At 44.4% G+C, this 25,774-nt stretch overlaps 1 protein-coding gene across 8 annotated transcripts; it reads right to left on the reverse strand.

Annotated features, from left to right (window-relative positions):
• Positions 1-285: 285 nt before the first annotated feature.
• LOC138918513 (thrombospondin type-1 domain-containing protein 1-like) lies at positions 286-23,028 on the reverse strand. Of its 8 annotated transcripts, none has more exons than XM_070240272.1 (6): positions 22,721-22,913; positions 20,128-20,184; positions 19,343-19,493; positions 15,520-16,485; positions 7,703-7,861; positions 286-1,949 (listed from the first exon to the last, which is right to left on the reverse strand). In XM_070240272.1, exons 3-6 carry the CDS (start codon positions 19,398-19,400, stop codon positions 538-540), a joined length of 2,595 nt encoding a protein of 864 aa, XP_070096373.1. In that variant the 5' UTR covers positions 19,401-19,493; positions 20,128-20,184; positions 22,721-22,913; the 3' UTR covers positions 286-537. The 8 variants fall into 8 exon arrangements, with proteins under 8 accessions (XP_070096373.1, XP_070096374.1, XP_070096372.1 ...); XM_070240273.1 differs by having other exon boundaries at positions 20,124-20,184; positions 22,721-22,904; XM_070240271.1 differs by having other exon boundaries at positions 19,343-20,184; positions 22,721-23,028.
• Positions 23,029-25,774: the final 2,746 nt, after the last annotated feature.

Genomic DNA, 25,774 nt, shown 5'->3' on the forward strand with positions numbered 1-25,774 from the left:
GGTATCACCATTCCTAAGTGCATGGTAGTCATAAGTGACTTCATCAGCCAAATATGAAACTGGTTCGATACTGCCCCTGTAGGAGTCAAATTCTTATGCATTTACAACTTAATAAATTACCATTCAGGGTTGTATTAGCAAGTTTGCTTTGTTCCAGCCCTTTTATAGTTGAGACTCCCAGATTTCTGTTTCAGGTTGGAATTGGCAAATGAACTTTTCAAAGCATTTCATCCTCACAAGTCACATCTTGTCATCTTTCATATCCACATGAGACACCAAGCCCTATTTCACTCTTGTTTAAATTTTATTATCATTGTTATTAGGAATAAACCAATAGAAATAGGATTACAAAGGGAAAGGTTCAGGATGAATAACTTCTTCCTTATAAATTCAAACACAGGTGCACACACACATGCTGGTCTGTGTGAGTTACTTCCTCCCCACATTCTGTCCTCCTGCACAAACAATTATACAAAACAGTCCGCACAACAATGTGAGCAGCTGGTACCACAACCTGAGCAAAGGACCCCAGTTGTGTCAAGTCTCAGGCTGACTCTTGGTCGAGATGACCAGCTTCTCCACGCTAAGAGTACTTGTGGTTTCATCCTCTTCATTTGACCCAAAATATCCCGGGAGGTCCAGCATCCTCTGCTCGGCTTCAGTGAGGCCGAATGGTGTATTGTCGTAGAAGGCGAACTCGGGGTGCACCGGGAAGCTCTGGCACTTGTCTTTCCGACATTGAGAAGGGCTCAGAGGACTGACCCTCTGGTAGCTATCTTTGGGGGCAGTGGGGGAGGGCTGCTTCCTTGAGACACTCCTGTGACTGGGGGACGGTCCCCGCCGAGCTCTGTGAGGCTCTGTTCTCTCGCCTCCTGCCACCAATCCCGCCTGACGATCCCCTAGGTCTGGCTTCCTGGTGGGCTGCCCCAAGGTGTAGGATTTAGGGAGGGGGCTTAGTGGACCAGCGGTTCCACCTGCCCCTTGGAAATGGTCCAGTTTCTCAGGAAGCGCGGCAGCACCCCGACTCTGAGGCCTGAACCTGTCTTCTGCCTGGTCCCAGGTCCGCGTCCTAGAACTGTAGGCGGGGTCCTGCCGTGGGGTCAGGGTGGACATGCTCCTCTCCCTGAAGGGCCGCGCCTGCTTGGTCTCGTGGAAACTGGCTGTCCTCCGGAAGTGGGAACTCCTGGGGTGGCTCCGCTCCGACAGCCCCCCTCTGCTGCCCACGTGCCTCATCTGGGATTTGCGGATCACGGTCTGGCTGGGGCTCACGGCACAAGTGGCCTGCGAGACCCCGACATCCAGCCTGGAGGGAGGCCTCTCCCCGGCGCTGACCGCGGGCTGGTCCAGAAACGGGGATTTGATCCTGAACTTGTTTGCGGCAGCTTCTTCCGGGTTCTCCAAGTCTAAGAGGGCGACGGCGGCGGCGGCGGCGGCGTCGATGGCCGTGTCTGTCAGGGGGCTCTGAGACACGTGGTACACCTTGGTGGTTTCTGTCAGGCCTTTCTTTTTCATCTCCTTCAGCTGCTGCTGGGCAAGGCGGTAGCTGAACAGCGGTGGGATTATCTTCTGCGCGTTGGACTGGAAGCTGTCACTGCCGGAAGCGTCGTCCTCGGGAGTGGCCGGCACGCTGCGCCTGTAGGTCAGAGGGATGCCCATGTCCCCCGGGCCCCCCACAGGCCCGTCACCCCCATCCGAGAAGCTCCCGCGCTGCTCGCTCAGCTCGCAGATGTTCTCCTCATCTGAGTTCTTCCGGAAGCTGGGCGAGTGGAGGGAGTTGTGCCGAGCGGGGGTGCTGCACTTGGGGGGGCGGCCGAACTTCCTCCACAGCGTGATGAGGACGGTGGCCACGATGATGAACAAGCACAGCGAAATCCCAGTGACCGTCACGATGTTGTTGGACTTCACCGGGCCCTGCGGCTGAAGAGGAGACGGGCTGGATGGCCGGAAAGCTACAAAAAAGGCAAGAACAAATGTATTCTCTAGTAGTGTTTTCTCTGGTGGTTTTCAGGTCTCTGAGAGGCTTTTCTAAGGACAAAGATTTCTGGTCCTACATCTGCATCTCTGCTGGCAGCTTAAGCCAAACTAAGAAACAGAGACCCATGTAAGTGAGGTGACCAGATAAGCCACAATTAAGGTGATTCCTGGACTCGGGGGCTCCTGCTGACACTTGTCTCACATTTTTCACAAAGAAGTAGCATGAGGAAAGTTTCAAGGTAAAATCCAGGTTTTTGCTTACAATGATGTAAACATGGGATATCTGTAGTTAAATGTACCTTTGAGATGCACGTTGGAAAATTCCTACCAAGTATAAAACTTGAAATGCAAAATAATTTAGGTAGGTTGTACCTAAATTTGCACATCTCGAGAGAAATTGATAGGTGAAAGAAGATCTTCGGTAATACAACAGAATTCATTCCTCCCTTCTAATACCCAGGAACTGTCTTTCGTAAATGTTGAAGCCTCTGCTTTCTCATTCCTCTATTTTCAGCTGTCCACTTCCCTTCCTCCCTTCCATGTGGCCTTGAGTTTTCCTCTTCTTCTCTGCTCTCTCAAACTGGTTTGTCCCACAGTCATCAAAATGTTTCAGCAAGGCTCAGAGGCCAGCGGGGCCTCAGGCTGTACTGCCACCGAAACACCTGGGAACCTGAGACCACCTAATGCCACCAGGCCTCATCTCCCTTTCCTCCGTGGTCACTGTCCTCCATTCAAGCCCTTCCAGTCACCTGTCCTCTCTCTTCTTGCCTACTCTCTTATCACCACCAGCTCTCTGCGTCATCTGCTAGACCCACACTCTCCCACTCTCCCCTCTCCTTTCTACTGTACCCTGTGGTAACCAACCTCCTCAACATCCGGAATCTCTCCACCAAACACTCCCTTTGCCTCCTTGCCTTACCTGAAGACGGAATATCCTGCAGGACACAGCTTCCCCCTGCCCACCCTCTTGGGTGGAAGCTGTGACACATACTTTATAAGCAAACAGGGCCAGAAGTAGGGTGTATCCTGTCTCCTCATTCCTGACTGCCATTTTCAACCAACTCTTTCACCTCTGTATAAAACTTCTACTCTTTTGATGCCCGTGCCATCCACCCAAACTGCCCCCCGACTCCTCCTTCAACTCTGTTATCTGCCAACCTCGTGGCAGCCATCAGTCACTAGTACTTGAGTCCTACTTGAGTCCCAGTGCTTCAGTGTCCATCCAACATGTCATACCTTTCCGTTGTCTGCAGCTGCTCCTCTTCTGAAATCTTGAACTTCACAGCCCACTTTCTGGCTGTATCCTCCCCTCTCCTTCACTCATGATTACTACACTGGGTATTCAACCTCACTGCAACTTCAGATTCCCCAACCCTTGCATTTTCTCCCAATCTGCCAGCCACCTCCTGGCCTCACTTCTCTCCCTACACCCATGATCCATCACTTAAACCATTCTCCTGCCAAAACCTCAACTCTCTGGCCACTAATACTGAGCTATAGCCCTTTCCCTGCTCTGCAGCAAAAGTCCATCCCTAGATAAATCCAGGAATGTGGGTGTGGGAATCCCAGCAGATTCTCAGCTGCTGCACCCAGGCCCTGAGCTCTGGTGGAGAAAATAATGCACCCATGCAGGCCAGTGCCTCTACGCACTGACAGCGCCCAACCTCGGCTGCCCATAACTCCGTCCATGGCTCCCTAAGCAATTCTCTCTTCCATCTTCCATTCCAATAAAACTGCCTCAAAGTTTCACCACTTTCCTCACGCCCCCACCTAATCCCCTTCCTTGGCAGTCTGCTAGGTCACAAAAATAGACACCATCAGGCAAGTACATTCCCAACTTCTTCTGCCATCCTCTCCTCCCCCATAAACTTAGCAGCAGGCACATCTCTACTTACCTCTTTCTCTATGGAATTAGTGGGAGAAGTCTCTTCTTATAAAGCAAGTCCGCCCAGTACTCTCTAGGCCACCCTTCTCCAGGGGGATCGTCCCTTGGTACCAATTATCTCCAGCTTCTCCTTTGTGCAGCTCCACAGAAACATGCTCAAGCTCTTCTCACTTTGTAAAGACCTTTCTAGAACCCTCTCACTACTGCCATAGCTGTATCTTGCTCCTGGTATTCCTAGCCAAGCTTACAGAAAGAGGAGTCCACATTTGCTGACTTACTGCTTCCACATCGTCGCCTCTGGCTCCTGCAACCTGTCCCCAGGATTCCAATGAAACGGGTCCTGTCGAGGTCATTAATGATCTAATAGCCAAACGACAAATGCAAAGGCGCTCTGTCCTGATATTCCTTGACTGCTGCAGCACTGGTTACTGTCTTGACACTTCCTGTGAGTTTTTCTCTTCTTGGTTTCAATGATAACATTCACTTAACTAACTGGAGAGAAGAACATGAACTTTGGAGCCAGGGAGATCTAGATCTCATCCTGGCTGCAATAGCTCTGCTCTCTCCATCAGCATCCCAGACACCTTCACCTCCACATGCCCAAGACTCATCATCCTCCCCCCAGAACCCCCCAGTACGATATGTCCAATCTCAACGGCATGGCCCTGCTGTCCATGCAGTTGCCAGTACCAGAATCCTGGGTTTCATCCCTGATGCTTCCCTCTCCATCACTCACCACATCAGAGTCTTGGAATCCCTCTCTCCTCTGCATCCCCATTGCCAGTGCTTCATTTCTTACCTGGGTTAGTGAAGAACTCTTAACAGGCCTTGCTGCTGCCACCCCTACCCCTTCTGATTTATATTCCACACTACAGCCGAGAGATCTCTCTAGAATATAGGTCCAAACCTTCACAGCCCCTCAGAATCTGTCTCCTGCCTACCTGTCCAGCCTCGTTTTTACCACTCCCTCCTGACACACTATCCTCTAGCCACATGAAACCATTTTCCATCCTCTGGGTCTCTTAATGTGCCACTTTCTTCCATGCTTTCCTCCATTGCTCCCTTTGCTAAAATTTCCCTTCTCACCTATTTCACCTGGTGACACCTACTCAGCTTTCAAACTTCAGTTCAATTATCACCTCCTCCAAGAGCGGAGGTGTTCCCAGCATACGTTATCACCCCTGTAAGCATCCATAGCAAGCTGTGGATACCTTCATCATTGTAGGCTCTCTATTGTACTGTGTATTGTGCCTGTTTATATGTCTGCTGAGCTACTATATCATAAGCCCCTTCCAGACAGGGACATGTCTTATCCATATAGTCCCAACCCAGTCACAGTAACTTGCACATAGTTGATACTCAATAAATGTTAGATTAATTAATTGATTCATTATTAAAAAGGTAACCGCAAAATGATCAATATCCCACCAGACAGAACGTGGGTACAAGGGCTATTGGATCCTCCCACTCTTGTATTGAACAAGACGGACCAAATTAATACAGAACTACCCTCAGACTTTGGCACAAAAATATCCTTTCAAAGCCAAACAAAACTCTAAACTCTCAACCAAGTGAAAATAGTTGAATGATGACAGACTTGATTGCTGACTCATCACTTCTTCCATCTGCAGTGGCTGCTTAGGTCAGTGGGTAGCAGCATTGCTCCGGTACATTATGGAACCCCTTACTTAGCTGTCATCTCTGACTCTGGCTGGTTCCCTGCAAAACTATGGCTGGAGGAAAGCCCAAAAGCTGCGGACCTCGCCCATCTCTGCCTCATCTAGCCTTTCCCCCTTCACCAAAAGTGATGGAGATTTCCTGATGCTAAGCGGCCTGCAGACAGATCTTTAGATTTCCAAAGAGCGGAAAATAGGTTGAATAGGAAAAAGAGAACACTTGGAAGAAATGACCATTTTTACCAATGTAAGCATTTAACTGAGGACCACTTAGAGTAGAAGTAGGGTACCTGTAGCACTTACCCTTTTCACTAATTTAGAATGTACAAATTTCTAGTTCCCACCTGGAATTAAAGAGTTGAGATGCCAGAACATGAAATAATACCACATATCCTAAAAATGATTGCAAATTCCAGGCTGTTGGTGCTTCTAGAAAGCTAGACTGGCTTGTATATTAAGGCAATTATTCAAGATAGGTAGCTTAGTAGATAGGTGTCATATCTAGGTCCCTGCTTTCTAGCTTTATGGTCTCGGGCAGGTCACTTACCCTCTCTGGGCCACCGAGTCCTCATCTGTATGTGGAGATCATGATGTACCTACTTCATATGTTCAAGGCACTTAGAAAAATGCCTGGCAGGCAGCAAGCTCTCAAGATTTGAGCCCAACATAATAATCCTTACCTTATAGAATTATTGTGAGCTGTAAGTGAGCTAATGTATTTAAAGTGCTGGCACATAGCAGATGGTCAATAAATGGTTGACACTGCTGTCACTTCCAAGGGTGCAGTAGAAGCCAGTGGCAATTAATTTTAAGTTCATCTTAGTATTATGGAACTCTACATGGAATATCTTAACCCGATTCTGTTCTCCCAGAATTGAGAGGAGCAGGCATATGTGGAGGAAGTTATACACAAGGAAGGAGCTGTGGAAAGTGAAGAGGACTTGAAAAGAGCAGACAGAGAAGAGAGCCTTAGACAACAGCATGAGACACAACTGGAGAAAGAACAATTCAGGGTGGGGCCCAGGGCTTATGAAAGAAGAGGGGCAGGGTGAGGGCTAGGAGAAGAGCCTGGGCCTGAGGCTGTAATAGGAAAACACGGAAGTGAGAATATCCTCAGGATGCTAGAATAAAGAGAACAAAGCCTACAGTATTGGCTGCAAAGACGAGATAGCAACAATGATTTTCTAAGGCCACAGGTCGGGACACTGGCCAAGATGTAGCCAGATGCCTGTGGTTTTGGCTAAAAGGTGCTCCTTAGCCAAAAGTTGTGTTGAGAGCCAAACACAGAAAAACACCTAACTTCTCCCTATCCCAAAGGGAAAAGGAACTAGGGATGGTTTTTTAACCTGGAACTGGACAGTGGAAGAAGGCAGGACTTGACAGAATGACTTTATCTGAGAGTTGGGACCAGAGCAAAGGCCAGCCAACTAAGTGGAGGGCTGATTGTATATCAGAAGGTGGGATGGTGTGTGGGACGAGCAAGGAGCCTTTATTACTATAACCTATGCCAAATGAATGGGATGCAGCTAACTAAGTCATGTGAGCATCACATCTATGGACCATTCACATCACTTATTGAGCATCTACCAGTGTGTACCTTCAAGATGCTTAGACGATTAAGGAAAAGTCAGTCTCCAGGTGAAGGAAAGAAGAAATCTCCCCACCTTCTCCTGGGTAGGGGTGGTATGGAACACATGTAGAGCCATTCAAGGGACAAGACAAGCTGTCTTGCCTCGTTCTGACAAATAACCATCTGTGTGGTCCCCTAGGGCTTCTCTGGGATGATAAGGAGAAGAAAACCTTTTGAATATTTTCCCACAGTTTTGGTGGGGAGAAGTAACAAAACAAAAAAACTCTTGGGAAGAAATGATCATCCCACCCATTTTTGTATTTTTAAAAATTATTTAATATATCTGAAGTTTTAAGTTAGATAGATTTCCGTGTCATTTCCTGATCTTCCACAGTGGTAAATGCCCTGTCATCCCACTGGCCAGTTACTCCCAGTCATAGACACACTAAGGAATACAGGGTTAGTACAGCCAACAGCAATAACAGAACGTTAATGAGTCCACCCCCGAACTCAGACTGGTGACTTTCAGGCAGCTTGGGTTCAAGAATCTCTCAGATGGAGGCTCTGAGGAGAGACTCCTGAAGGCAGAATACCTACCAGCACACTCCTCCAGGGAACACAGGGAGGTCTCCGAGGACATTCCGGGGCAGCCAGGTCTGGAGGGGAAGGAAGTCAGGCACACGCGGCGACGCTCTCTGACACCATCCCCACATGTGGCACTACACTGGCTCCACGGCTGCCACAGTCCCCAAGTTTCTGCAAGGACATTAGCCATGCTTTTAATGCTAGTTCATTTGAGAATCAGACTTTAACTGTACCCAAATGAAGCAGCCAACTCAAATCTCAGGTCTTGAAAAGTCAGTAAATAAAAACATTCCTAAAGATGTGAAAAAGCTGGAAAAGAGTGTTGCTCCTACCCTTAACACAAAGAAAGGCTATATAATCTACAAAACACTAACCTTCCTAGAACCCCACAGAGGTAAGATCACAGGGCCACCAACTAGCCTGGAATATAAGGAAAGACAGGATGCAAACACTGCTTACCTGGGGCAGACACCAGGCCTCATATAAGCTGGTGAGAAGTCATCTAAAAATGTAATGAACTGCTAGAGGCCTAGCATGGGCTAGCATGGGAATATAGGACCCCTGGGAGCCACATATGCAGGGGGAATTTGTACCCATTTGCAGGCTCTTCCCGGATCTCAGCAGATGCTCACAAGGACTGAGAGCAGAGAAAGCCTCCCTTGTGATGGAAGCCCAAGCAGGGAAGGAGCAGCGCTGTGGGAAAGACACAGACCTCACCCAGACCCTCCTCCACATCTGCTCTATCAACAAAAGCCTCGACCACTGGGGACAAGGCAGCAAACCTTGTAACTCTAAGAGCACTGGTTGAAACTCAGTGCCACTACGGAATGGAGAAGGAAGAAAATCCTTCACCCCAGGGAGGAGCAGACAATATCCTGGGCCCAGACTATGAGAGAGCTTCTACCACTGGGGAGGGGCAGGATCATCAGGAAGGCCCCATCACTGAGACTTTGGGGCACAGCACTTGCCTGAGACTAAGGCTGAACTGGAACAAGAGGATGCTCTCCCACACCCATTGCCCGACCCCCATGCTGCACCAGGCCAGCAATTACCACGTATCAAGTAACAACAGTCTACTGCTGAGGCAGGGGCAAGAGTGACAGGAAAACCTCTCTGATGTACAGGCTCAAGCCTAAAGCTGAGGGTGCAACAGAAGCATGGAGAAAAACCCTCTGGCAACCCAACTCCTACCCTAATCACAAAGTAACATTAGAAAATTTTGAACTCTGTCATGCACTGAAGGTAGCCATAGCAACAGCAAAAGCCCAAACAGCCCCAATTCCTTACCACATTGACCCAATCCCCACACTAAAGGCCTAGCAAAAACAGGGTATGCCCATTTCCAGGCATAAATACTATCTGTCGGTGTCTACAATTCTAAAAAAGATGTCCAGCTTTCAAACAAAAATTGTGAGATACACAAAGAAGCGAGAAAAAAACCATAAACCATCTAGAGACAAAGTAATCAAGAGAACCAGACTCAGATGTGACCCAGATATTGGAACTATCAAAGAGAGAAGTTAAAATAACTATAATTAATATGTTAAAGACTTTAGTGGAAAACATGAGCAAGATGCATGAACAGATGGAAAATTTCATCAAAGATTCATAAGCTTAAAAGAATCAAGTGGAATGAAATGAATAGCGTGCTAACAGAGATGAAGAATGCCTTCCAGAGGCTCACCAGGAGACTCGACACAGCTGAGGAAAGAAGCAGTGACTCTGAATACAGATCAATAGAAATCACGAAAACTGAAACACAAAAAGGAAGAAAAAGAGTGAACAAAACAGAATAGAATACACAAGAGGTCTGGGACAATATCAGATAGTCTCTTATACAAGTAACTGTCAAATAGCAGGAATGTATTATGTGTTTATAGGGCATATAAAGTAAAATGTATGACAACAATCACACAGAGAATGGGAGGAATGAATTGGGAGTGTACTGTCACAAGACCCTTACACTACATGTGAAGCAATATAACATTATTTGAAGGCAGACTGAAAGCAATTAAAGATGAATATTGCAAATTCTAGGACAACCACTAAAAAACATTTTAAGGTAGAAACAATAAACCAACAGTCTAAAGTAAACCATAAAAAATATTCAATTAATACAAAAGAAGCCAGAAAAAAGGGGGAAAAGAAACAAAGAACAGATGGAACAAATATAAAACTACCAATATGGTAGATCTTGGGGCTGGCCCCGTGGCCGAGTGGTTAAATTGGCACGCTCCACTGCGGCAGCCCAGGGTTTCGCTGGTTCGGATCCTGGGCATGGACATGGCACTGCTCATCAAGCCATGCTAAAGCGGGGTCCCACATGCCACAACTAGAAGGACCCACAACTAAAATATGCACCTATGTACCGGAGGGCTTTGGAGAGAAAAAGGAAAAATAAAATCTTAAAAAGAAAAAAAGCTGGTAGATCTTAATCCAACCATACAATGATTACAGTAAATATAAATAATCTAAAGACACCAATTAAAAGACAGATTGTGAGACTGGATAAAAAAGCATGACCCAACTACATGCTGTTTAAAGAAAATACCTTAAATACAAATACATAAATAGGTTAAAAGTAAAAGGATGGAAGAAGTTATACCTTGTGAACATCAATCAAAAGAAAACTGGAGTGGTTATATTAACGTCAGACAAAGTAGATGCCAGAACAAGGAATACTACCAGGGATAAAGAGGGACAATACATAGAGATAAAAGGGTCAATTCAGCGAGGAGACTTAACAACCCTCACAAGACCAGAGCTTCAAAATACATAAAAAACACTCCCCAAACAGTCATTATTGCTTGATAAATGCAAACTTCTCTTCCAAGCATAGGTGCAACCACTCCCAGATAGAATAACTGAGTAGTCCCCTCTTAAAAAATAATCCTAATTGCCTACTCTATCAGCACCCATCCAGCCCCAAGACCCATCAGGTCACGCCAACACTAGGCACCAAAACAACCTCTGCATAAAAGCCCTTCTTCATCCTTTATGGAAAAAAAACTCATACCACAGTCAAAGGTATATAAAGCACTATGAAAACATGAGGAGAACGTGGAGGGCAGAGACATTCTCAGGTGAGCCAAGTGGTGCAATCTTTGGAGTGAGTGACTCATGGAATATGAGTTCTTCACAGCAATTAAAAGTTTCTGGGATCTTCACAAGAGTGGGAGCATTACAAACCAGTATCCTGGACTCCCATCAACTGAGGTGTGGTAATTATGTTCCATCCAGAGGTCCAACTGAACACAATATCGGTTCTGTGCCTCCCAGATCCCACTGCAGCTTCTCAAAGGGTAGAACAATGAGCCAGCTTTGTCCTCAAGCTTCAGAGCTGTCCAGACACTAAGCCCCCAGTGCTCGCAAAGCTTTGGGACTCTCATATTAAAGTCTCTCTAAGTTAAAGTATTATGATTTATTTTTCAAATATCTACTAGGAATTCCACTACTGTGAAATCTAAATTGAAAATTAAGTCAATGTATAGTTTATCCTTCCCTTGTGCTCATATTTAAGACCACAAAAGGGAGAATTACAAAAGCTGAGAATCTTTCTGTTATTCTTTCTTAACTCTGCCTTTACTTTACATAAATGTAATTTATTTAAATACTGAAAGTCATTTGCCAAACGGAAAACAAAAATTTCATTAGTAGGTGCCAGAAAAAAATGAAAGTTTTAATAAAAGCTTGAATCTTAATGTCAAAAATCTCATTTTGAAATGTTGTGTCCTTTGCCCTTGAAAGTGAAATCACAGCTTATATGATAATCAACAGTGAAAATAAGCAAACATTTAAGCTACGTTTTGTCTTTTTATTCCAGATCAAATTAATCAAATAAGAAACACAGGAAAACATTAAAATAAAGCAATGGAAAAATTTAATCAGGCAAATAAAAAAATGCCTTAAGTAACTCTATCTGTTCCCTGAAGATTTCTACTAATAACTTTGAGGGAAATACTTGGCAAAATGGGAAGTAATTAAATAACTGTAGTTCATGTTTTAGAAATGAAGAGCAAGATGACCAATATTCCAAATAGTCTTAACTTTATGAATGGAAGGCTGTCTGTTTCGTCCTGTTTAGATGTCCACACATGCGTTCACACTCCATAACAAACCTGTTTGCCAGGATAAATACCTTTCAGGCCACTCGAGAGGATATTAATTCTGAATGAGCAAAATTTTTCTGGAATAGGAGAAGGGAGATTGTTTCCACCCCAAGACTATCTGAAGGAATGCAGCCTATGAAATATTCACATCTGCAAGACATTTCGCTCAAAAGACTAAGGTAACTAAACAAAACATGCTTATAAGAAGATTCTACTGACATGAGTGAGTAGCTACAAGCAGCAGTAGGAGCAAAGTCTCCTGGATAAGCAGCTCAGATTTTCTGGTCACAGAACAAGGCTCACCTATATTGGCCAGTGGACTCCAAAGTGAGTTATATGTCGCTCAAGGGGGTGGGCAGCACAAGATGAACCCGTGAGACAAGGAGGAAAATATTAGAACTTTTTTTAATCTAAAAGCTTTATATTGTTTAATACATGGGTGGACAGCTGATTATATGGGAGGCACCATAGAATAGTGGTAAAAGCAAACTGTCGAGCCAGTCTAACCACCAGTGGTGGTTTAGCCACTTAACCACCATTGACCTTGTGCAAGTTACTTAACCTTTCGGTGCCTCCATTTCTGCACCTATAAAATTGACAGCCCTAACTCATAGGGCTGCTATGAAGATTAAATGGGTTAATATTCATAAAGCACTGAGACCAGTGCCTCATGCAAAGTAATCACTATATAAATGTTAGCTTTATCATGTCACATGGTCACATACAGCACGTCAGCTGTCCTAAAGGGATCCCAGAGGAAGAGGGGGAGCTGCACTGAATGAAAGGGTTTTACTGGTTCATTCACTTTCATGGAAGTGACGAGTATTACAGCATCCAAGGGTCTGCTTACAGGGATTTTTAAATTATATTTTCTAGTTTTAGGTAAACTAACTCACAAAGTAGACAAGTGGCTTAAACCGATTTCAGCAAAGGATTAAAGATAAAACCATTATCGCAAACAGCTACAAATAAGAACAAAATGACAGGGGTGACAGCACTCCTATTCTTGGTAAAAAGCTCCTGTTTAGTCATTATGAAGGAAAAACAAGATCATCTATTCGGAGAAACAAAAAGACGGCCAAAAATGTTAAAATATCAAGAAAACTATGTATTAAATATGTACAATTTTTGTCAAAAAATAAGTAAAAAAATAAAAATATGTGAATATGAATTTATACCCTCTATCAATAATAATTCTCAACTCAAATATATATATTTTTGGCCTTGAGATACAGGGTCCATACTCCCTATCTGAAACTCTTGGGGCAGATGTGTTCAGAATTTAGAATTTCTCAATTTCGATTTTTTCAAGTTATTACAGTGCCTGTGCTGTATATTACTAACACTCCCCTAGCGGGATCTCAGGCAGCATCCCATAACCAAACGCATTAACATTTCTGCAGAGAAAAATATAAACATTCACACTAAATAGGATAAATGAAAATCATAAATAATCATTTTTGGCAACATCTATTATATATTTGCTGTAAATCGTTATTTACACACTATCTTCAGGCCCCAAGGGGACAAAAATCCATAGGACTTAGTGATTTATTATTCATAGGAGCTGAAGGAGAAGAGGAAGACGCCTGGGTTTCTGGTTTGAACAATGAGATGGGAGGTGGAGTCCAGCACTGAGGAGCAAGATTGGGGGTAAGATGATGAATCCAATTCCAGGTACATTGCTTTTGAGGTGCCTGGGAGCCATCTGAGGGGTGACAGCTATTCAGCAGCTCTTGGATGCAGGGGAGAGGCGCCAATCTGGAGTCGTTGGCCAGGACAGTAATCACTTAGGAAGTGTGTGAGGAGTAAAACAATGCAGAAGTCCAACACTGAAGGGATGAGAGGAGGTGGTGGAACTGGCAGGCAAAGGAGACAGCCACGGAGGTAGGAGGTAAACAAGGTGAGTATGAGGTCACGGAATCAAGGTCAATGAAGATACGGAGGACTGAAAAGCACCCCCAGATTTGGAGACCTGGAAGTCGTCTGCTGGCTGCTTTAGTGACACCATTTTCAAGGGAGGGGTGTGGGTTTCGAGTGGGTTGAAAAGTGAATGTGAAGTGAAGAAATGAACCCCAAAGTGTAGGCAACCTTTTCAAGAACCTGGACTATAAAAGGAAGAGAGAAAGAGGGTCTTAATTGTTGGAGAACCAGGGGTTGAGGGGCTGGGTCTGTTTTGTTTTTAGATAAGAAAATTAAGTACATCTCAAAGTTGATGGGAATGAGCCAGTAAAGAGGGACAGTTAAAGACAGGAGAGAGAGAGGATAACGATTAACACAAGTTTCCTGAAATGAGCGGAGAGGCTGGGATCCACAGTGGAGGGGAGGGTTGACATTGCACCGGAGGAATGACGCCTCTCCTCCGGTGACAGCAAAGAAGGGGGAGAGGATGGGACGATGCCTGTAGGTCTACAGAGATTTCAGTGGGAGGGCGAGGAAGCTCACACCTGATGGCTTCCAGCTACTCTGTGTGGTCAGAGGCAAAGTCAGCTCTGAGAGTTAGCCAGGGAGTAGGTGAGGTCCAAAGAGAAAGCAGGAGGTCTAAACGAGCTGTGGTGGGGAACAGGAGCAGAGCCGACCAGGTGCCTTACTGGGTGGCATGGTGAACCCAGCGGAGAGGAGAGGCATGACCCACCCACACTGGCCCCAGTGTGCTTGGGTGTGACCTTCTCGTCCAGCTTGGGTACAGTGGGCGGCTGGCAGATTGCTGCATCCATGCAGAGCTGGGGTGTGGCCTGGCAGGTGCAACGGAAGAACAACAGGGCAGAGGAGTTTACGGTATTAGTAGGAAGGTGATTAAAGGGATGGGCCACAGAATCTAGGCCAGATAGAGAGGTAAGTGCAAGCAGGGAAGTGGCCAGTGGGCGGGGACAGAGTCAAAGGAAGGGGACGTCTTCTAAAAAGAGAATGTGGGTGAATTTGGAGCAAAATACACTTGGAGTTACAAAGATGGCCCAGGTTTGGGCCATGAGGGGGCACAGGCTCAGTAGGGATGAAGGTAAGAGCATATGTAAGTGACCCAGGTAATCTCTGCCAGATTAGCCTCTTGCCAAGACCAGGCCTGCACCCAGCAAAAGGGAAAGAAAGGCAGAGGAACATGCGGGGTGGAGGGGATGGTGATAACCCCCTTTCCTGTGATTAGCTAGGGCATTACCCAAAGAATCCAGAATTTGAAGAAGTTTAAAAATCTTGCCCTGTAATCTCACTAAACAGACTTCCTTCCTCTAAGGAAGGAGATGTACTCAGCTGAAGGAAGACAGAAGTTACTAAACACGATTTGGGATTTAGCTTTGAACTCTGATCGTACCTGCCATGGATTTGCCATGTGACATAATAATATAATTTTTAAAATATAATGTAATAATAGCTAATGTTTATTGGTGCTTCCTATATGCCAGGCACTATGCTAAGAACTGTATCCATTTCCTTCATTCAATTCTCACAACTCTCGGAGGTAGATACTCTTACTATGTCCACTTTACTGATGGGGAAACCGAGACCTAGAGAGGTTACATGAGTGGCCAGCCAGGTCTGTTTATCGGGACTCTTGACTTTTTATATAAGGATGATAATGCCGTTTGGGACATTATGAGGAGTAAACCATAAAAATTATGATATAGTTCATAGAAAATTAAGTTCACTTAAATTCAAAATCATAATTTTGATTGCATGAAGGCATCAATTTGATTTAAAAAATTTTTTTTAAATCTCAATACCAACCTATATTTCTCTGAATTAGCATGCACTCCTTCTCCTTTGTGGAAAAATGGCTTCTGCTGGAAACACCAAAGTCAAAACAGTACTTATTCCTCCCCATGTCAAACAAAGTGCAGTTGAATACTGTTCTCCTCTCTCCCAAGTTCAGGCTGTTTTCAGCCAGTCGAATGGTCGCTTCCCCAGGGCGTCTGGGGGCTTCCTTGAAGACGGCGACCACTCCTTGGACAAAGATGCATGGTGGGGGCAGCACCATCACCTCCACCCCAGACTCACATGTGAGTTCCGGCACCATCACTAGTTTGTATCCAAATTTCTGGGCCAGGTCAATGGGTCCTGTGGAGGTAATGACCGAGTCTCGGCCAAGCAGCTTCAGCACCACAGTGACATAGGCTTCAGGCCCCACAGGTGCACAGCCAAACTCAACCCATTGGCCTTGAGAGAGTTCTGTCCTCTTGCTAGTTCTTATCTCCAGTGGCTGTCCCTGACTCTTTCTTGCCTCGGGAAGACTGTTGGTGAAGATGACATCCACCAAGATGTTGGGCTTGTCCACAGGGAACGGGCACAGTGGCTGATTGGTAAAAAGGCCCACCTGGAAGGTACCTTCTGCTGCCTTGGATGTCCTATTTAAGTCAACGTGAAAGACAGGCCATTCCACCTTGGGAAAGGCACTTTTCTCCCACGAGGGGACGGGAGTGCTGTTGTCTGCTGCTTCCGGAGTCATCGTGAACCAGTAGTTGCCAGCCTCTTTGAAGTAGAAGCACTCAAACTCGAGCGTCCCCTGGGACTGGTTGGTCAGAAGGTACTTGGTGGTAACAGTCTGGTTGGTGTCAGCCTCCAACGACAGGAAAGATACATTCCTCAGCGTCCCATTAGCACCATCGAAATAATGGAAATCCACAGACACCGTGTGGTTGCTTAGCGCTACATGGCCTGGCTCTCCCAAGAGGAGGTATTCAGCTTCTCCAAGAACTGAAATGAAATGGTCAGAAAGGGCTTTAAAAAGGTGTTTTGAGCAGGACTATTGGTGCCATTGAAGAAAACAGCATTTTAGACACAAGAGAAGTCTGAACTGAGCCAAGGATGATGTAAAATGATGCCGAGTGCTTATCCTGGGAGCTGGGCACTGTGCTGCTCCCATTCTAAAGGGGCTTGTTCCTACATTTCATCTTTCATGGTTATGTTTAAAGTAACTAATCAGCGATAAATACTCTGAACTCACAACACTGAATAATGTAATATATTTGCAATGAAAATCTACAGTGCAAGAGTAACGACTCTCAACATAAAAATCCAACACCTCACTTTTCTCACTGTAATCAAATTCTGGTGTTTAAGTATTTGGGGAAAATGGATTTACAGTGAAGTGAAAGAAAGCTTGGTTTAAATGATATAATATAAACTGCTCTAGACTATTTAAAATGTAAGATCCCAAATATACTTCAAAGTTATTATTTTCTGATATTCAAGACAAGTACTTGGGCATTTTCACCAGTAAAGGAACCAGTGCCCTTGGTTTGTATGAGACAGAAGTGTTTAAAGGAATAAGAAATGTTGACACTATTCTCCAAGGATCATCCAAGGGGTAGAGTGACCATTTATGAAGTAGCCTGGCTTGCCCTTGACAATTTTAATGACATTACAGTAAGTCCTATTGGCCTAGAGAGAAGAGATGACTACTAGCCCACAAGTATCACTCAGTTAGGATCAATCATACCTTCTTAAAAAAGACCTATCTGAGCAGCTGAAGTAGAGGGTGGAAAAAACAGACACACAAGAATCCTTGTTTCTATTTTGAATCTTATCCAAATACATATCAAAGGAGACAGAATTTGGCAAAGTAATAATCAGCTGGCCCATGGCTGCAGTAAGAAATAATTCTAGACTTAAGGGGCTGCAGCATCCTTTTGGTTGAAAAACAACATATGTATGAATTTATTAGTCTTAATATGTATACATAATATAATACAATATATTAATAATAATAACATACACATCCTATATGTCCAAAAGACTCAATGTGTTGTTTGGGTTGGTAGTCTTTAAATATACCTCACATGTATTCAATCAATGATTGTTAGAATCAGCACATGAATATATGGGCACATAAAGGTTTGGGTTTGTTTTTTTTTAATTAGTTCAGCATTTTACCCATTTCTTATTTAAGATGAGGTGAAATAAAATACATAAAACTTGGACAGACCTGAATGCTTGATCACCACTTGCTTGGAAACCGTAATATGATACAGCTCTTTTTTTTCACTTAGTCAGTACAGAGGTTGAGGGATACTCCCCTTTGGATGGAGATGACTCACTAAGACTGAGAACACAGGTCAGATTAATTTGAATCTGATGGGGCAGGATGGTTCTGAGATGCATTTTAAGATCAAGAGGCATACACCCCTTAGCTAACTAATGAAAGCCTACTGTCAAGGACAGAGATTGGCAATGAGGCAGATCAGATTCTGATTTGATGGGCAGCCAGCTAAAGAAAGAGACACACGTGCTCACTTGGAAATGGAGAAAAAAGATACAGTTGATGGGTACCAGCAGTGGCAAAGAGAGAACTTGCTACTTTACTCTAAAACCTTTGTTTTTACAAAGAAGAATACATTCTCATTTGGAAACCTACAGTTTGGTTGTATCATATCCTGACTACTACAGTACAGTCACGACTCGCTTAACAGTGGGGATATGTTCTGAGAAATGTGTTAGGCGATTTCATCATTGTGTGAACATCATAGAGTGTACTTACACAAACCTAGATGGCATGGCTTCCCACACACTAGGCTATATAGTACTAACCTTACAGGAACGCTGTCATATATGTGGTCCATTGTTGACTGAAACCTCGTTATGGAGTGCATGATTGTATAGTGTTCTCTATTCTCTCATTTCTTCTCTCTCCATTCCTTTATTGTATTTAAAGTAACTCATGTCTCAATATAAGCATGTTTTTTTAAAAAAAAACTAACTGGTAGCAACATATTTAATCAACATCAAGTGATATTGATGGAGAAGAAGGGAAAAAATCCAGCTCTATGAAAATATCTCCTTTTCCCTCAGTAGCTTGTGCACTCAACTTCTATGTTCTGCTCTATTTTACACTCACTCAACTTTTATTTTTACATTCCAGTGAGATATTTTGCTCTCAACAATGACAAACATCCTAGCAGATTTTATTTAAATAGAAGACTTTGATGTCTTTATTTACCATTTTGAAACCAGGGACACTTTTATAATTTTTTGTATGAGGCTGTTACACATAGAACAATCTGTTTTTAAGTAGGGATCAACGATTCTAAAAGAAATGAATCCCAGATTGGTTTTCAGTAAATCAAGCATCCTCTTGTTTAACTAAACTTCTTAAAAAGAAAAGACTAGGGAAGGAGATTCCCCGGACACAATGAACAATATACACTCTGGTCTAATGAAGTGGATATGCCACTGATGTGACACGAGCCAGGATGCTCTGTCTCTTGAATCATAATTTCTTCATCAATTTGAAAACAATTTCCACTCTCATACCATCAACTGCTTAGACGAACTGCTATGAACTATTTGGAAATCATCAAAAGAAGAGAGTATTACATTGTTGAATCTATCGGTTCAGTAGTTGCAGACAACTGAGAAATGAGCTCTATTTTTTGAGGCAAAAATGCAGTCCCTTAAGAGAACCCAGGGTTGCAAGGGTCACAGTCTAAAAGGTGCCGCACTGGAGACCCTGCCTTGCCTCCTCCACACAGGGTCGACATCAATGCATTTCTAAACCTCACGCTGATGTTTCTTTGTTGACACCTATAGCATTAAGTATGCTCACAATACTCACCGCAGTCACAGAGCACCACCAACAAGCGATTTGAAAAGTCTTTCAACATTTGTTTCATTCTGATCAGCAAAATCCCAGGTCTTTGGTCTCCTCATGTCCTTTCTCGCATCCAAATTGTGAATTTTTTTTCAAAAACACCTGAAACCAGAACCTCAAAAAACACATGGCTCTGTTCAATGTGATTCATAAAATAGTAATCATGAAATGACAAAACCATTCTAAGAAGTCAAATTTCCTAGTTGATACTGAAAACAAAATAAGGAGGACACTAATTTTTCCCGGGGAAATGATCTGTAATTCTGCATGTCCCTTTTGTTCCGTGATAGCTCACCTGTTAAGAACATTCAGGTATGCCCAACACCAAGATTGTCTTTGCGAAACAGCAAGTCTTTCTCTTTATAGCACATCCTTACATGGAGAGTTTGCTATTATTTGCTTAATTTCATCAAAGCCAATAGCCAATCTAAATGATACATCTGCTAGTCATTTCACAATGATTAATATACTAAATTTTTGCCAAAGTTTCATTGCACTGTGTAGACCTGCCTTGCTTCCACAAATGGGCTTACCAACACTGTCTCTCTTACACAATTGGTGTGTTAGTAGGATTGCTTCATTTCTTAATGCCTAGGAGCTCCATCAAAACTATCAGACCTTTAGAAAAGATACCCAGGGTATTACAATTAAATCAGAACTCCCTGTGACCCTGAGTCCCTTGTTTAGGGCACTGTAAAGAGAAAACACAAATAACAATTATCATCTTCTGTCAGTCTTCCAATACTTGCCACTGCTGGTATCCGTCAGGAGACAGACGACTTCATGCGGCAATCTTCCCAAAGCACCTAGGAGGGCAGGAAAGACCCTGCTGGCCTGTGGTTCAGAATGACTTGTGGAAAGAGGCACTTTGATATAAACAGACTATTAGGTAATAGAATAAGATGTAGGGCATTTAAGTGCCACTTTTTTCATACCAAAGTCTAGTAAACTATGGGCTACTAAACATAACACAATGTATATTTTCTTAATGTTTACATTCCCATTATCCACAGCTAATATATTTTTACTAAGCATATTATATTCCAATATATGTATGTTACATCCCTTTAGATAAGACAGAAATTAATGGAATGTAAAGAATTGATGGAAATAATAAAAAATTCAATGGAAAGAGAACTGGTGTGTCTCCACGAGCTTTTTTTTTTCCTTTTGAGGAAGATTAGCCCTGAGTTAACAGCAGCTGCCACCATCTTCCTCTATTTTATATGTGGGACGCCTGCCACAGCATGGCTTAGCAAGTGCTGCGTAGGTCCACACCTGGGCTCTGGGCCCTCGAACCCCAGGCCGCTGAAGCAGAATGTGGGAATTTAACCGTTGCGCCACAGGGCTGGCCCAGGAGGTTCCTTTCAGTAGAAATTAGCTGAACAAAGGAAATACTGGACTTCCTCAAAGGGAAGCAGAGATTTGAAGTGTAATTATGCAGATGATTAGAGCTCCCTCCCCTCCCTAACAAAAAAAGGGAAATTCAGTTTTGCTGGAATTAAGCATAGATTGGACCTAATCTTTCCCTTGAGAGGGGATGGGAAACTTGGCCAAAGACAGCAGGTGAGCATCATTGGGTCTCCTGGGCAAGTGTGGGTGCTGAGGGCACTTTAAACACTTCCTTTAAGTCACTGATCCTCAGTAACCAAAGAAAGGAGGAGCAAGGCTGGCCCTGTGGCTGAGTGGTTAAGTTTTCGAGCTCTGCTTCAGCTGCCCAGGGTTTCTCTGGTTCGGATCCTTTGCGCGGACATGGCACCACTCCTCAGGCCATGCTGAGGCGGCGTCCCACATGCCACAACTAGAAGGACCCACAACTAAATATACAACCATGTACTGGGGAGACTTGGGGAGAAAAAGCAGAAAAAAAAAAGATAGAAAAAAAAAAAGAAAGGAGGAGCAAGTGATCTGTAGCTCCCAAAAGTTGAACTTGCTTCTCCCAAATTGCTTGCTTCCCCTTGACAATCATTGCTTAAAGAAGCTCCTAATCACAACTGATTTTGCAATTATAACACATTTTCCTTCTTTGAAAATGACCAGTAAAACACAGAATTGTGTGATAATCTACATTTAGAGCTGAATGGAAATGGAATTATAAAATACACCAGCCTACCTGAAAATCATAATAAGGATGTTTTTAAAAATGTTCTCACTTTTGAAAATAAATGCTCAATTTTTACCAGCTCAACCATTAATTTGAAGATATTAACAGAACACCCCAGAATGGAATGGAAGGCTGGATAAAAAGCACTACACTTTTTAAAGAAGACAGCATGCTTCTTTAATTTTCCTTTTTTTTACACCTTGCTTGCTTTTCTTCCAACGTGTTCCCAATACACTACTGGCTACTTATGTTTGGCTTGAGAATCATTTTGAGAAAAGAAGAACTTAGGTGTATTTCATACACATTTTAAGATACTTCTATATAGCATTCACATACAAAAACGTTTACAGACAAATTTTAAATGTATCTGTTGTGAATATTCTCAATGGCTAACAGCATCATGCCAAGCTCAGATCCCATGTTTTTGCTGAAACCAGCTAAGAGAAACCCCTACAGGGTCTTCATAGCTGCCGAAAAAGAAAATAAATTACGCTAAAGTCCATGGGACCAATGACTTACCAAATAAAAGGGAAAATAAAAATAAGCAAAGTGAGTTTTGACCCTTCTGACAAACACGCACACGCTCGTGTGTGTATATATCTAATAATAATATTTATTAGGAGGAAATCCCTAATTCCAAAGCAGCTCGTGTAAACAGGCTTTATTTATATATTCGATCGGCTCTACCCTGGTCCCCCAGGCTGGACGCAGCTTCCCTAGAAGCTGGGCGCTCCCCACCTCCACTCAGCTTTCCAAAGGCCCGCAAGTCAAGTTCATACTTGGAAATCCAGCCCTGCCCGCGTCGCCAGCACAAAGCCCTCTTAAAATGAGGACTGTTCTGAAATGCTTGTATCTCAGAGAGGATTTCTTTTTAGAAAGACCCAAACTTGTTCTGAAACGCTTAGCATCCCAACTGGGACTCAACACCCCGCTACCTTCAGCCTCAGCCCCTCGGCCACACCTGCGCCAGGGGAGAGCCGCGCTCGCGTTAAAGCCGGGACTCCGAGATGCGGAGAGGCACACTTTTCCAAGCGCGTTCCTCGGCGGCAGAGGCTGAGCACTAAGAAGCGAAGGCAGGGGACCGGGAGCGTCCAGGGAACGGGAGTGTCCACCTGTGCTTTCAGGCTGCGGGGAGGGAAGGGGCGGCAGGGTCCGGGCGCAATGCCAGGCCCCGGCGGAGCCACCGGGAGCCCTCGCGGCCCAGCAGCGCCCGCCGGATCGCGGAAGGCTCTTCTTACCTCTCCGGACTGGTGGGCGCAGCAGCCCGGGCCGGGGCGAGCGAGGCGACGAGAAGGGTGGCAGGAAGGAGGCCTCAGGGGCCGCGAGGCAGGGCGTCGAGCATCCCGCGGCCCAGGACTGCGCGCCCTGGACAGCAGCGCCGGGTTCCCGCAGCCCCGCCCGGGCCCGCCCCGAAGGCGCGAGGAGGGCGGCACCCGGAGGGCCGCACCCGGAGGGCGGGGGACCTTGGCGAGCGGCCACATCTGCCCCCGCCCTCTCTGGGCTGCGCATCCTTTCCTGCCCGCGCCGGGCGAGCGCGCTGCTGGACGGGAAACCCGGCAGGAAAAGCTCCTGGCTGGCCGGGGCCTGCGGGAAGCGGGTGCGGAGCCCCGAGCGCGCACACACCCGCAGCCCGCAGGCTGGACCTGGATTTTAAGGACAAGCCAGCAGTCTCCCACCAGTTCAAATTCAGTCACTTCCCCAGCGTCATCTTCTTCTGGGGTAACACAAAAGTCAGTCGTTGAAGTGCATAACTGGTGGGTTGTAAACTTGGTTTCCCAAATGTCATCGAAGAGTTTCAAAAGGAAGCAATTCAGGTAAAGTGCATCTTCGTTTTCTTAGCAGCCAGAAATGGTTGTTCAATAAATCAAAAAGAACATTTAAAAACCTCTAATCCGCAAGTGTTAAAGTTGTCTTCTTAAAAGAACACAAGAGGATGGAGTTCACCTTAAGAGCTGTCATTTTCGAGTCCACTGTGAAGTGCAATACGCTTCACCATTTGCTTTTCTGTTACACAAAATACACCACTTGACAGACAAAACTAACGTGTGGTAGTAGAAATCAGAGCACGGTGGTGGCCTCTGGGGAGCAGGTGATGGGAAAGAGGCACCAAGGACCTCTTGGGAACTACAGATATCTTCGATTGTTTGGTGTGCGATTTACATGGATTTTTTATGCATTTGTCAAAACTCATCCAACTTAAGATCTGTGCATTTCACTGTGTAAATTTTACCTCCATTTTTTTAATGTTTTAAAGATTTTTATTTTTCCTTTTTCTCCCCAAAGCCCCCCAGTACATAGTTGTGTATTTTTAGTTGTGGGTCCTTCTAGTTGTGCCATGTGGGACGCTGCCTCAGCGTGGCTTGATGAACGGTGCCATGTCGGTGCCCAGGATTCAAACTGGTGAAACCCTGGGCCACCGAAGCAGAGTGCACGAACTTAACCACTCTGCCACGGGGCCAGCCCCTACCTCAATTTTTAAAACAAAAAAATACAGCATTTGCAGGTCTTTGAATCTAACTTAATCTTTTAAAAGATAGCACAATTATTCAATTATCAGTTTACCAGAGGTACTAAACTTGCTAAGTATTTATCTTGTCAAATAACTAATTCTAGCAGTATTCATTTAATCTACCCAAAGTTTCAAAAGAGGCTTTAAAGTCATCATCCACTTTCACTACCAACAGAATTATCTAGTCCAATATCCATTCATCAGCTCAAATTGGGATTCCTTTTCACATGCCACAGTCCCTGGCATTTTCAGTTTTAAAAGCAAAAGCTCAATGCAAAGAGTGGGCTTTGGAGTTAGATACAGCTGAGATTAATTCCAGCCCTGCCTCTGTAACCTTGGGCAAATTACTTAATCCCTCCTTTCCTTCACTATAAAAGGCATATAATAATGGTTATATTGAAGTTTTCTGGTGACTGGGTGAAACAGTCAGAAAGCAACTTGCTCTGCGTTAATCTTTCAAAGACACTCTCTCCCCAGGACCTCAATCCAGGTACAAGTGGCTGGTTAACGTGCTTGGTCATTTCTTAAATAACAGCTTTATTGAGATGCTTGGTCATTGTTGCCTTCATTAGAATTCTCACCAAACTGTATTACTGTCTTTATTGGACAGTTAAAACAGTTTAATCTTTTCTAAAAGAAGGCACATAGACTTGAAGGGAAAAAAAAGCTTTCAAAAGGACAGCGGTATGTTCTTGTCAGTATTGAACTAAAGCTGGCTGTCTAGATATCCTGAATTCTCTTTATGGGTCAGTGACTGGTCTAATGATCTTGTGCAAATTGTGTGAAAATTGTTCACTATCTCAATAACATCCTTTATACAAATGGAGAGATCTTGTATTTCCCTAGATAATACCCTGAGAGAAAAGCTTTAACTGACTCCTGATTATCAGGGCACAAGGAAGGACACGAATTACCCAGTTTTCACACTGTAATAACAAGATCTTACATGTGTGTTAACCTGACTTTTCTGGAGTGCTTCCCACATCATGGATGTGGCCTGTGTCATGGAATTTGAATAAGATAGTGTATCTCAGACTGGCTGAGCCCTGACAAGTCTGGTTGAGAAGCCCCTTGGGAAGAAGGGTAAAGGACTGATTTAGGTTTGTGAGTCAACTCCTGGCACATTATAATCCAAAATCGCTCCATTCAGTTAGTACTTAACCAGGATCTACCTTGTACAATCACTGACTTAGGAGTGGGAATTCAAAAGTTGTGTCATATGAAAGTCCTTGAACTCAAAGAAATCCAATTTCTCTATTTTATTACAGCATCAAGACAACAAATAGAGAGCAAGATAAAACACAGTCAAGTATATGAGACGGACAGTAACTCTTAGGGAGTTTAGAAATAGAGCTGTGTACTGGAAACAGATTTTTCTAGAGCAGGTGGGATTGAGCAAAGCATGATTTTGATTAGTGGGGGTAGGGGTGTGAGTGGGAAGAAGGAACGATGGGAAGTCTGGACAGACAAGGGGAAGCGTCCCAGCAACAGGAAGAGGCACACCTCACGCTGTTCCCGTGACCCAATGCCTGCCACCTACTGACCATCTCTTGGTCCTCGTGAGTCTAGTTTACCAAGCTCTTCCTCTCCCACGAGGCCTTCCCAGGTCCCTCCCTCAAAACGAAAAGCTCCTTCCTTGTCTTCCACAGCGTGGTACCTGTGCCCCTTTCATGGCATGGACTTCCTTCCATCTTCAATTAAGGTTGCTCACATGTCTCTTTGCCCAACTGGGGCACCCTCTTAAGGGCAGGGGCTGTATCTTATTCACTTTTGTATCCCCACC

This window comes from Equus caballus, chromosome 17 (assembly GCF_041296265.1).
Source record: "Equus caballus isolate H_3958 breed thoroughbred chromosome 17, TB-T2T, whole genome shotgun sequence".
NCBI lineage: Eukaryota > Metazoa > Chordata > Mammalia > Perissodactyla > Equidae > Equus > Equus caballus.